At 48.6% G+C, this 13,383-nt stretch overlaps 3 protein-coding genes across 3 annotated transcripts; 1 reads left to right on the top strand and 2 right to left on the bottom strand.

The window, feature by feature from the left end:
* Positions 1-2,223: 2,223 nt before the first annotated feature.
* E1B28_000139 (uncharacterized protein) lies at positions 2,224-4,923 on the top strand (the record flags this gene model as incomplete). Its single annotated transcript, XM_043145941.1, has 5 exons — positions 2,224-2,280; positions 2,360-3,292; positions 3,469-3,581; positions 3,836-4,001; positions 4,070-4,923. 5 exons carry the CDS (start codon positions 2,224-2,226, stop codon positions 4,502-4,504), a joined length of 1,704 nt encoding a protein of 567 aa, XP_043014641.1. The 3' UTR covers positions 4,505-4,923.
* On the bottom strand, positions 4,902-6,393 carry E1B28_000140 (uncharacterized protein; the record flags this gene model as incomplete). The annotated part of the gene is made up of 10 exons (XM_043145942.1): positions 4,902-5,057; positions 5,115-5,122; positions 5,189-5,285; positions 5,344-5,375; positions 5,433-5,453; positions 5,511-5,558; positions 5,624-5,689; positions 5,746-5,886; positions 5,954-5,999; positions 6,064-6,393. 10 exons carry the CDS (start codon positions 6,391-6,393, stop codon positions 5,025-5,027), a joined length of 822 nt encoding a protein of 273 aa, XP_043014642.1. The 3' UTR covers positions 4,902-5,024.
* Positions 6,394-7,961: 1,568 nt separating this feature from the next.
* On the bottom strand, positions 7,962-11,745 carry E1B28_000141 (uncharacterized protein; the record flags this gene model as incomplete). The annotated part of the gene is made up of 12 exons (XM_043145943.1): positions 7,962-8,105; positions 8,159-8,278; positions 8,334-8,392; positions 8,450-8,564; positions 8,621-8,719; positions 8,775-8,886; positions 8,947-9,167; positions 9,225-9,604; positions 9,661-10,009; positions 10,084-10,246; positions 10,308-10,382; positions 10,439-11,745. The coding sequence occupies 12 exons, from the start codon at positions 11,743-11,745 to the stop codon at positions 7,962-7,964; spliced, it is 3,144 nt and encodes a 1,047-aa protein (XP_043014643.1).
* Positions 11,746-13,383: the final 1,638 nt, after the last annotated feature.

Below are 13,383 nucleotides of genomic sequence, written 5' to 3' on the forward strand. Positions count from 1 at the left end.
ACATCGCCATATGACAGTGTTAATCAATCGCTTGTCAACGTTGTTAGATGGGATCGTGGGACTCACTGATCAACAATGAAGAGAGTGATCCTCTATCTCAACTATCATTCTCGAGGCTTTTGGGTGGCTGATCAGAAGTCAAACCTTGTCTTGCTGCAAGGACTCGTGGGAATCAGACGAGGTGAGGAAACTCACCATCCTCTGTCCTTATCGAATTCCGTCGTCGGGCCAAAGGCTGAGTTGAGGTTCCGTCTAGCAGAATCCGGTATATGCCCAATCGTACACCACCCGCCAGGAGGTCAGAAGGGTAGGCACATGTCGATGGTAGAGGCCTCGTGCCCGATTGACAGGCTGGGTGGCGTGTGGACGGTCCAGGCCTCGTGTGAACTGTTCTCAGACTCCTCCAGTATTAGCTGTAGCGTACCTAAATAGAACAGGAAGTGCAGACGGTAGGGATAGCAGTAGCCCCCTGGTGACCGTTTTCGCAGGCTTGAAACCGCTGCCGCCCAATCCGTCTCACCACCCAGCCTCTCCCCCAGCTAACAGGACCTTATCTTCGAAGACGGTTGTCTGCAGCGGTACTGTTGGTATTGTTTGCCCTGCGACGCTCGTTTGGACTTGGGTGCCGTCTCGGAAAGGAAATGCTGGCGCCAAAACGAGGGACACGGAAACTTGCGCTAAGGCTCGGTCAAGTCCAGTTTTGCAACTCACACTCTCGTCCACTGGTTGCCTGCACCGTCCTTGGAGTAATATTACCGACGGCAACGACCTCCCTCCATTCGGATAGTTGGGTGACGGTTGTGGCTAGGGAGGGGATGCAAGAAGATTACATTGGTCTCTGCGTCTCGTCAGCGACAGAGTTGCACGTCCTCCAGATCCAGCTAATCAACTCCAAGTAGCAGCTGGCTTTTCGAAGGGGAGGGAGGGTATCGGTTTCCTCCTCCTGATACGGTGCATGGTCAAGATTGATGGTGACTGGCTGTATACGTTCCGAGAATGAGAGTGTAAGAAAGACTCCTCGTCTGCAAGATCTCGATCCCGTCGAAACCACCCAGTCATTGTCGTCATGGATTCTATCCCTGTCGTCTCGATTGGCGGTATACGCCTTCGTTGCCCGTTACGTTTCAGGTCCTGGACTGAGGGGATCAACGTTCAACCCCCGATTTCCGCGCCGTAGCATCATGTATCTGAGTGTTGTAGTACGGATGTGGGCTGAAGCGCCGACCGTGACCCTCCCCCCTTCAATGTGGCGAGCACAATGGCTCCGACGAGCAAATGCCGGGTCTTATGCCTCGGGTTTTTAGGATGTTTTGCGTCGACGAAAGGTACGAGGAGTCTGCGTTCGAAATTCGAACACCACGGATAAATCACTGGAAAGGATAACGCGTTCAGTATTAAGGTTAATATGGGAGACGGATGCCCGACGCACCGAGAGGCTGAGTTTAGTATAACCGGCTGTGCTGTAAATATCGGTTGGTGCCGACAAAGCGGGATGGTCGAAAGAGCTTCAGGACACTGCAGAGGCGTGGTTTCTGACGGTGTAGGCTGAAAATCTCCAACTCAACCACTCAACATAAGATCCTATCGTTGGTCAAATCGGTTTGAAGGCGACATTCACAGGAACGAACTTGAAGTTTACGGTTGTACGTAACTTACGTCGGGAAAGCTTGGCATCTGGTGGCTTTGCAGTACAAACTTTCTGAGAAATCATATGCAATTCCGGTGCTGGCGAGTAATTATGAATATGAGATGTTACAGAGGCTCAATGAACTTACCTCTGTACTGTCATAAAAAATAGTTGACGCACTGCACAGCAGCGCCAGATCCAGGTCGGATGGTCGACTACAGAGAAACGTAATTAGCTTAGATCATGTAACGAGTTATCGATCACCATCCAGGAGTAGCGATTGAACTTGTAGGTAACGCTAGAGATGAATCCGAAAACGATGTATGGAGCAGCATGATACGAACCTTGGCAAGACTTTATAGATGAAATAATCTCGAGTAACCGCATTGACAGAAAGGGACTTTCGGAGAAGAGCACCAGCCCGCAGTCGACATCGACTGTTCGGTTGGAAGGAAAAGTTAAAAAGGACGAGAATAATTAAAAGTCCGATCGAAGGTGTGGAGGCAGTTTTACATCCTCCCTAGGGATCTCTTCTTCGACTGGTCTAAGACGAGCTCATTGTCGTCTAGGACGGTCTCAACAACCGTTTGCTCGGTATGCTCTACCTCACCTCGGATAACTTTCCTATATGTGAGTGGTCGGATTCACCGTTTGTGCGACCCTGACAATGATGGACACTTTGACACTTTGACAGTCGTGCCATTTGGTGTTATTGGGTAAGCAATCGCTTAGCTCGCTGTTTTCCGCGATGACCAACAACCGTTCGTCGTCGACGACCTTTCCTTCAGCTTTTATCGCTATCTGTGGTATCTCATCCGTATCGCGGCCTCTCTCACCTACCGACCCGTTCCACTTCCTGAACGTCCCACCTATGTTGCCGAGGAAGATGTCACCATCATCGTACCCACTATCGATGCCGGGGAAGAATTCAAAGAGGCCGCTCGTAGTTGGCTCGTCGGAAAACCCAAGGAAATTCTGATCGTCACAGAGGAGAAGATGCGAGGACCATTACAAGAGCTAGCGAATGCTGTAGATCCCGAAAGGATACGCGTCTTAACCGTACCGTTCGCGAACAAACGCCTTCAAATGACCCACGGAATCAAAAATACCACGACGGATATCATCGTTTTTGCGGATGATGATGCTATTTGGCCTCCAATGCTGTTGCCATACGTGTTGGCGTGTTTCGAGGACCAGAAGGTTGGTGGGGTTGGGACTAGTCAGCGGGTAAAGGCTGTGGGTGACCATATGACGGTTTGGGAGGTTCTCGCGGCATTTCGATTGACGATTCGAAATATCGAGATTAGTGCTTCGACTCATATTGACGGTGGTATACCCTGTCTTTCTGGTCGTACTGCTGCGTACCGTACGGTCATTCTCAAGGACCCCGAATTCCTACGTGGGTTTACCCATGACTATTGGTTGGACAAGTATCAGCTCAATTCGGGCGATGACAAGTTTCTGACGCGGTGGATGGTTAGTCATGGCTGGAGCACGTATGTGCAGTGCTGCAAGGAGGCAGAGTTATTGAGTACGATGAAGCCGAATTGGAGGTTCTTGAAGCAAGTCCTTCGATGGACGCGTAATACTTGGCGTTCGGATTTGAGGAGCTTGTTTATGGAAAGGCATATTTGGGTAGCACACCCTTACGTTGCCTATACTATGGTAAGTTCATCTTTTATTTACTACATTCCGCATGTCCCTCCCATATCGTTCCATCGTTTGCTTGGCATACCTTATAGCCTGTGCGGTTGTGGCGGTTTTCCTCGTTCTATTTTGCACTTCAGGTTTTTTTACGTGAAGGCCATTGCGTGCGATAATACTGATACATGCTCCCACAGGTCGACAAGCTGTTCAACCCTTTCACGTTATTAGCTGGCCCCTGCTTGGTGGTATACTTAATAGCAAAAAGTACGAAAGCTGTCATAGATGGAGGATACCATCTACCATGGTGGTGAGTAGCCGGATTTTTTGCATCGTCGGTTTTCCATTCGAACCGGTGTTTTTCTTTCTATTTGGTTACTCCTTTTTCTATCCCGGTATCCTCTTTTAGTTCGTCCCCTGTCCTTTACTCGGAAACTGTTCTCGTCCGTGATCTTCCTTTGAGTTGAGGTTGATGCGAACTAAGGGCTTTAGCTTATCACTTTCGTTGTTTCCCTCTTCTCAGCCCTTTTTGAATTCAATCGCTGACCTCACCCGCACCTACAGGAACATCATCTTGTCGTACATTGTATGGCTCTTCATCACACGTACTGCGAAGCTCCTGCCACATCTATTAAGACGACCCCAAGACATTATCTACATGCCTGCATTTATCCTGTTTGGATATTACTTCGCGGTCATGAAGCTCTACGCGTTATGCACTTTACATGAGGTGCGCCACTTATCAGGGTTTTATTTTTATCTCCCCTTACCCTGATGCAACTCCTTTACTTTTGATAGACCGGATGGGGGACTCGAGCAGGTATTGGCGATGCATCGGTGGCAACGGCTGCTTTAGAGAAACAGAATGCAGAAGCTGAAATTGATGAGAAGTTGGGACTCCACCTCCACCACCACCGACGGTGTTCTGCCGTTGCTGCTACTACTCCTCCTATGATGCAGCAGTATGACCAAACGCGTGTGGTAGCGGCGTCGATACCCACCTTCCAATTAAACTCCACGCCTATACCACCTGTCGTGGAAAGGCATCCTGATCGCGAACCTAGCCGGTCAAACACGTTCGGGAGTGATAGCCTTGGGAGTGGAGTTGGAAGCCGATCTGGGAATTACCGGAGGTATAGCGGAGGTGTTGGTGATGGAACGTTTAGGAGGAGGGACGGCGGTGCAGAGAACGTTGATTTGGAGGCTGGAAAGGGGGTCGGATACATGCACTGAGAGAAGAACATCTGAAAAGGGGGGATCGAGACTAGCTTTCGAGCTCTTGATCTGCTTGCTTACTTTGTTTGTTTCCCTCGCTATATTCGGGATACTCCCACCTCGAGGTGGCCCACGCGGGTTTTGTGAGGGTTGGGCGTTGTCTCTTCCGCGAAAGCATCAACATTTCTATACATTCCTTCAAATTCTCTTTCATCTTATCACTTATCACCTCTCCCACCCTCGCTTTTTTTTCTTGTTGTCTTGTTTGGTTTATTGCCCCACATCCCGCAATACTGCTTGCTTATATTATACTTATCCCAAAAGTAATCTTCTATATCGGCTGACACTCCACACTCTGCTTTCTTGTAGTTGCTTCAATCCTAGATATACTGGTACCACGGACTTGTTATAGACACTTATTTTGGCATATACCAAAGGACCTTGCGATTATCTCAACCGTTACCGTGCAGATACCTATTACTGAGCTCTATTGCTACTACCGTGAGATACGGAGCATCATGGCCGTCCATTGAGCGAGCTAATCGAAATGTATTCCTCCGTCTATCGTTATCTAGGAAGGGGGAAGTCAGTTTTCAACGGTCTCCAACTCTTGTAAAGGTCGATTAACCGTTTGGCCTATATAAAGCAATCAGACAGTATCCAAAGCGAAAGAGAAAAAATTGATCAAACAGTTGAACATACCTGTGATAAATCTTGCCTCGTCAGAGACAATAAATGATACAAGGCTCGCGACATCTTCTGTTGATCCCAGGGTCCCTAACGATGCCCGCGCTACCAACTCGAAGGAAAGTCAGGCTTAACGACCCACCGGCAACAGCAATATAGACGTGGCTTACGCTCTCTCGCATATTAAGAGGCATGCTCTCGACTACGCACGTTTTATCAATTAGTAAAAGTTCATATCATGGTAGGAAATGACACCGACACATTTCCGTTACAACACCACCTAAGATACCGCCTGATAAGGCTGCTAGAAATGAGAGAGAGCGGTAAGAACACGTACCGGGTGCATAGGCATTTACAGTAATTCCGTGCTTTCCGAATTCCACCGCTGTCAGGGATAGGTTATTCATTACCTGCATTCAAGAGAGGGTAGACTCCTCTCTGTTTACATACCAGCAGATTGAGTCAAACCTCTGATAGCGAATTTCGACGCAGTGTAGGCACAGAGGTTGGCTTGTCCTGATATTGCTACTCAACCAATCGATCCTAGCTGGGAAGGAGTAACAAAAACAGACCTCGTTTACCGGCTAGCGATGAAGCGCCGATGATTCTTCCTCCACGCCCTTGTTTGATCATCTGTTGCGAAGCGTACTTGTAACACAAGAATGTCCCGCGAACGTTGACGGCTAGAATTCGGTCTAGTGCTTCTGTTGTTGCTAGAGATATAAGTACATAGTGGCAATCAACTCACACGATTTTAAAGACGCGACATGCGGTGCTTACTGTCATTGAAGGACTTGACCGTTGCGATTCCTGCATTGGCTATCATCTAAAAAGCTCGGCGATAATGAAGATTTGACTTGATGGTTTTCATTCCACTTAAAATCACTCACGACATCCAAGGTGCCCAACTCCTCGGCGACCTTATTTATCATGCCCTTGACCTCTTCCTCTACCGATATGTCCGCAGGAATAATGATGATACGCCTGTGTGGGCGTTTTCCTCCATCCCCACTCCCGAGGGCTATGACCGTACTAGTAATTTCATCAGCCGCCTGATCTAATAAATCCCTCTTGGCGGAGATGTCATTCAGCGCAAGCTCATATCCATCCTGAAATAGTCGCGAAGCTATCGACTTCCCCAGGCCTTGAGCAGCCCCGGTGACTAGAGCCACACGTGTGATGGATGGATGGGTACCCGGACCATTTGTTGTAGGTTCCATGGCGGTCTAAAAAGATGACCCGTTGAATGTGGAGTAGTGGAGAGTTTTATACTGAATTTTGACGGAGCATGGACCCTGGAAATTTTGCGTGGCTTTTTTGTGGTTAGTCCGAGGAGCATTTCGGAGGATGGGCGAGGCCAACTCATTCAAGGCCGGGGTAGTACTTTGGTTTTTTATTTTACCTTTTTTTTTTACACCGGGCTATCCGACAACGGTGCGGCCAGTCGTGTGAGGTAGGTGGTGGGGTATCAAAAGTTTGTGGGACTACCAGATGTACCAGTAGACTGAGCCACACTCCTGCCAGCAAGGTTGGCGAAGGTCAAATCTGCGTCCGAGTCGTGAGCGAGCGTTGCACAATCTTGCTCCACGACCGCCCTCACTTCTATGTGGTCAAACTGATATTGATGGGCATCAGCTGGGAATACGCATGGAAGAACGGAGTGCCAATTCAATACTGAGTCGATCGTACGTTGCGAACTGTAGTGAATCTTGAAGCTCGACGCCCTGAGCCCACCCTTGATGTCGCTATGCAAGGTTCCTTAGTCTACCGCATACATGGTGGAATTAATTAGCGTCCCATTATATTTCAAACAGAGTTGAATGGAGTTTAAACGAGTACATACAAAACGCGTTTATCTTGTCTTCAACCGAAGTTTGATAACAGAACTAGTAATCGCTCTAGAACAAAAGCTGGCTTGTAGGTTGTTATTCCATCGGACCCGCCTGACGGTGACCCATTATGATCTTAAAATGTACCGTCCGCAATTACTCGGATGAAAGGTTCTGACTCTGCATCCGTCGTTCCTCGAGATCTGCTGCAAACTGGGTAGGTCCACCATGATGAGAATCGGTAAGAAAAACTGAAAGAACTCTTCCTATGTGCGCATGCTTGATGACGGTGGCTCGTCCTGCATGACTATGGATGGAAGCGCAGAAAGCGCGGGTGCACCCGATATCAACGTGACTAACCGGCAACTCGGACCGGGACGCTAACTGCGTTTGAACTTCTTGCTCGATGATGGCCCGATCTTTGGGTGCTCGAATATCGAATCGAGGGCGGAATGCAAGTTCCAATACTTTGAAGATTTCAGAGACATGAAAACAATCCATCACTCAGGTGAAGCCAGTTCAATGTCGTTAGCAAGGTCGTATCAATTCCGCCATAAGTAACAGTATCAATCAGTGTACAAAACCATCTAATAAGTATAGCGTATCATCGTAAAGCATTAATTTATAGAACCGATCCGTAACGGGAAGGAAATAGAACAACGAAGTGGCCGTGTTGTAGAGGTGTAGAACCCACAGAAATCCTCGTAGCGTTATCCATCCAGACCCAGAATGAGCAAGGGTAGGACAGCGGAGGCGTAGGTAACACAGACAAGGGAAATACACAAAATAACGGAAACATGAGTGGGGGAGGAGAGCACAGTAAACAAGAGGAGGAGGAAGAGAAACAGCGAGCAGTCAGGACATCGAAGCAAATAAGCAAGAAGAAGCGAGTAGCACACGAGGAACCAGCCTGGGCACCGAGTACTTGAAAGGAGGGGGGAAGGAGGGTTTGGCAACGCTCAATCCCAATCGACTGTGAGTCCACCAGGTGCGGGCCCAGCAAGCCCTATTCCACGTTCAGCTTCGCGCCTCAACCACTTCATTGCTCGTTTGTCATCCTTGAGCCACGGTGAAAGTTTGTCGAGGCATCGCTGGTTGTGTTCCTTTAAAACAGGCATGTGAGGAGGGAGCGGAAAGAAAAATAAACACAACGCACCTTCAACCACTGCTTCTCCTCCTTTGTAAGCATACTATCCTTCACCATCCTAGTCTGAATTGGCACACATGTCAACCGCTCGAATCCAAACCACACATCTCCGTTGAATTGGCCTTTCGTCTTTTAGATTTTGGAGTCAGTGTGGGACAGAAAGACAGGGGAACAAAAACCTTACTTTGAACTTCTTCACAGCCAAAGCAGACTCGATTCGGATCCCGAACTTGCCCTCTTTATCTAGAGCGAGATTAGTGTCAGTACATATTCAACTTGGCCGAAGAATCCGATATTTACAGAAACCAGGTTCGTTGGTGACTACGTGTCCAACGGTGAGAGGGACAGCGCTATTGAACCCTTGCGGTCCTTCGTGCACAGTCAGGAAAGAACCGAAGCCATGGCCGGTGCCGTGCTGTGCAAGATGGGCATCAGACCTTGTCATCCAAGAAATGAACAGTAAGTGCGCACCATATAATTCATTCCTTCTTTCCACAGGGCCCTACGAGCCAAGACGTCTAACTGCATACCAGACGTTCCTTCAGGGAATACAGCAGTATCGATAGCAATCTACAAGCCAGTCCAATTAATCAGATCACGTGAAGGATGGGAGGTATGCGCTCACATGTCCCTGTAAAACCCTCGTGTACGCTTCACACTCCTCCTCAGTAGGGCGACCAAAGTGCACTGTCCGTGTGGTATCACACGTTCCGTCACGATACTGACCACCAGAGTCACTATAGAGTAACAGATAATCAGCTCGCTTTCATGTATGGAAGAACAAAACGTCAACTCACTTCAGGTACACTTGCGACCTATCAATCATCTTCGCGTCGTCTTTCTTTGGAGAGTAATGCGGCAACGCCGCATTCTTCCCACTGGCACTGATATTCTCATAAGCCAATCCCATAAAATGTTTCTGCGTTCTTCTGAACTCTGTGAGACGATGGGCAGCTTCCCATTCTGTGATATCATATCCATCTGCCAGTTTAGATTCAAGCCAGGCGAGGAATTGTGTCTTTGAAAGGGAGAGAGCGTTAGTAGGAAGCAGGATGAAAAACCAAATGGTACCCACGAAAGCAACACCATCTCTGAGGTAAGCCCTCTTCAACCCCTCCAACTCGGTGCTATTCTTGATTGACATCATATGTTCCGCATGCGACGGCAACACCATCGTGCGGAAGTGCGTCAAAACCAGGGAGATCGTGTACGATGTCTGCGGAGAGATAATGATCTTGCCTTCGTTATTCCATTGCCGATGTCGCAAAAAAGGCCAGATGTCGACGTAGTCTTTCCTCTGCACACCCAAGTTTTGCAAATAAGCTTCAACTTCGGGGACGATTTTGCTAGAGTCAAGGAACAGCATCGTTGACGCCGGATCGACCGAGACAAACAAATAAGCATGAAAGAGTGGGTTGTAGGGTATATCGCTGCCTCGAAGGTTGAGTAGATACGCTATAAAAGAAACTTAAGCGGCTTGCAGAGGAAAAGTGTCCGCGATGGCTGCTTACCTATGGCAGGTAGACTAGAAATCAGCGTGGCAATCGGAATCTGATTCGGCTTCGGTTGAGTTGCCGCCGTCGTCGAATACTTGGGCATGTCCGGGGGTTGACTACTGATCCACTGCCTCAGGCGATCCAATTTGCTGGCAGCATCTTCACCCGAGAACTCTCGTCCTTGAATGAACACAGGTTCTCGGCTCTTCGAAGGTTTATCCTTCCACACGAGGTCGACGAGGTTCTGGATGGGATACACCAGCTTCGAACCAGTAGGGTTAAGCTTCGAGTTCAAGAGCGTCGCTTTCTCGTATGAGATCATACGACCATCAATCCCAATGCGGGAGTTCGGGGGTGCTTCAGACTGTTGGGAACGGAGCGTGAGGAAAGAGAAGAAAAAAGAAAAGAAAAAAGGTAAGTGGGGCTCGGATGACTCACTATTAACCAGTCAATCCAGTCCTTTGGTTGATTCACACCTCCCGATTTGACCAATCTCCAGTTCGAGTCCATCTGTCTGAGGGCCTGACTCCAGTACCTCGAATCCGTAACAAGCCAAGCTTCCGTACGGGATATAATAGCATGTCCGTTCGAACCAGAAAAGCTATGAACCGTTGCCGATTTGTCATTAATTTGGAGTAGAGATAGGGTATGCAGCTACGTACCCGCAGATATATTGACGTCGTTTGTCGCTATTGGCCACGTATTCCGATTGATGAGCGTCTTCGCTTGCAACGATACTATGGAACAATGATCAGTCAATAAATCCAGTTAGTGTGACGCCATTGAAACTCACTAATAATCCAAGGGTTCCTTCTCTTGCGCCATTAATCCCCTCACCTGATCAATACGATCACTAGTTTCCACCCTTTCATGGATACTCTCATTAGGATGGAGCTTCCTCTGATACGCGCTCGTATCGCTCCCAATCAAGGTTGAGGTTGAATCATTACGGCGGAACCTCGCTTTTCGCGTCGTAGATCGACTCAGATCAGCACCTCGAGAGCGACCTGACACACCCGTCCCAGAACGATGCAGGTCAGCAGAACGACCCGAGGCGCCAGTCCCGGAACGATGTAAGTCGGGTCTTCCAATCGTACCACCGCTCCCGCCAGAGCGACCCGTATTTCCAGTACCCGATCGACTCAAATCAGCTCCTGCTCCTTCCGATGGCCACCCATTACCACCAGATTGACTAGACCGTCCGCTACGGCCGGACATTTCCCATGTAAGATGGGGTTGAGTTTGGGAGGATCCATCGGGCACCTGGTTCCATGACGTCTGACTGCGCATTGTGGTCTGCGTCCGCTGGGTGTCTCTTCGAACTAGGGTACCCTGCGAGTCCTTGCTTGCCTGAGTCGACTTGGTGTTGCTCCTATGAGGTGTAAGCGGAGGAGGCATCGAGGCTTGGGACTGGTACATGGGAAGATTCGATTGCGATTCTCCAGAAATGAACGATCCCTCCCCACTCCTCTCTTCAATCTCAGCCAACGCTTCCTTCTCTTTGTTCTTTTTCCCAGTTCCCCATCCGTAACCAAATTTCTGTGCAAAAATACCGCCTTTCTTTTTCTCTTTCTTAGTCTCTCCATCACTAAGGCTTCGAACATGATCCCCTCCTTCTGCGGTAGTCGTCACCGATGGAGGAGGTTTCTTCTTACTCCCAGCCATCGTGTTTGCTCTAATTAATTTGGGTTTGCCATTTTTCTTCATAATACCGCCGGCTCCGTTTCCAAAATCCATAACCATATCTCGAGGGATTTCTTCATACTTCTCCGAGTCTGTATGGAAAGAAAGGCCAGATGGTGCTCGAGGAGGGAATACAGAAGAAGGAGGACCATGACTATGACCACGACCGTTGGCAACGTGGTATGCCATGGACGATTGAGAGGAGGAAGTGGAATATGAGTGATGACGAGCGAGCTTCTCTGGGACCGCGGGGATTCCTACAACTCCAGAGAATTGGGATCCGGCGTAGGATGAGTTGTTGGGGTTGGCGCCTGGCGCTGCACTTGAAAAAGAGAGTCTTCGGCCCTTTTTCTTGCTATAACCAGGGAAACAAATCGGAGGTGGAGGCGGTGGTGGTGGTGGTGGAGGAGGAGGCATCCTGAATGTGAAATAAAAAAGAAGACTAAAACTGAGGTTGAAGGAAAAAAACTAAAGCAGTGGTAAGTAGCTACGACGACGAGAAGGAAGGTGGAGGGAGGGATATCGCGCGGATGATGGTGGTTCGTGAACAAGTGTGCAGAAACGAGGGGTGTCTACGTCGTGTGGGTTGACTTTGGGCAACACGAGGTGGCCGAGAAGAACACAGAACAATATAATCACCAAATCACAGAAAAATTTTCTTTGAATTTCACACGCCTTGTCATTGCCTTACCCGAACCTCCGAGCAGTCCAATCTCCGATCTGCCATGGCTTACAGAATCGGATTTAGCTCAGTCAGTACATGAGACGCCATTAACGATCGCCTCCCCCTCCCCACAGACTGGATTTTGCAGTTAGCCCCCATAGCCGCTGCCTACTCGGCCGTTGGTTGCAAACGGGATGGAAATTTTACCAAGTGAGGTAGTAGAATCGCCGCCCGAGGGGAATCTACCAACTTTGTAGTAAGGAAGAACCATTCTAGCCATGGACTTGAGCCTTGAACTAGTGAATTTTCGTGGCTGACTCTCAGCGTCTGACTAGCATTTTTGGGATTTGTCCAGATCTCAATGACTCAGCCCTACAAGCTCCGATGGTAACTTGTTGGTGAGCCTAACTGCGCATGACTTCACGGTTTGATTTTGGGAAGAAGTCAGCATCTGACTTGAGCCTTCCAAACGGGATCATGAGGTGAGCCGTGGCACAGGAAACTGTTCCGAAACCGTCATGCACGGTTGATGCATGATGAGCGCTACGTGCAAGAGGTTCACCAGTACAGGTTTGTAGAATCTTCCCAAGGCCAAGAAATTTAGAGTTCAAGTGCACGGGTCAAGGGATTTCATACTTACTGACAACTAACGAAAGGTCGCAGTGCGTAACCCGCGTGTTTTTGACCGAGACCATTGAATGACGAGGTATTTCCCCCGCATTGCCTCGTTTCATTGAGATCTTTCGAGAACGCTCTCGACTATTTCTTCCTGGACGTTTCTAGAAATTATACGTGACTTAAGCTCTCCAGGAGAACCCGTACCTCTCTTGTAATTGTTCGATCACCCTCTACGGTGCCATCACACCAAAAATACATTGTTCTGTCCCTGCCAGCGCAAGTGAAAGGGATCGAGGTGATCACCAGACCCCGGACCCGTGTTGGAGGGCCTCACCCCAAATGGGTCGTCCAATAAACGTCCAGATACCACGGAATCACTCCTGTATATTAATAAGTATGAACCAGGATAATAATGGCAGGGTAGAGGTACTTACATTCACCGACAGCCATACTAAAATCCCGTCACCCCGGAGCATGGCTCAGAGGTAAACTAAATAAACATGGTTCTGGTGAAGATCATACATGAGAAACAATGGCGAATTGCATGAAAGTAATACTCAATGTGTCTAACATGCCTTTCCTCTTGAATCCCAAATTTATAAACTCCGAAAAAATCTGTGGGTCGGACGGCGAAGTTACATTGACTGCCAGTATGTTTTCCCTTAACTTGTTAAGGATTCTCATCGTCCGTGATGATTGATCCTAGGAATCACAAGAACATACCGCTTTTCCGAATTGCCTCCTTTCGATTTTTTATCCCCACTACCCGTGGA

This window comes from Marasmius oreades, chromosome 1 (assembly GCF_018924745.1).
Source record: "Marasmius oreades isolate 03SP1 chromosome 1, whole genome shotgun sequence".
Taxonomy (NCBI): Eukaryota; Fungi; Basidiomycota; class Agaricomycetes; order Agaricales; family Marasmiaceae; genus Marasmius; species Marasmius oreades.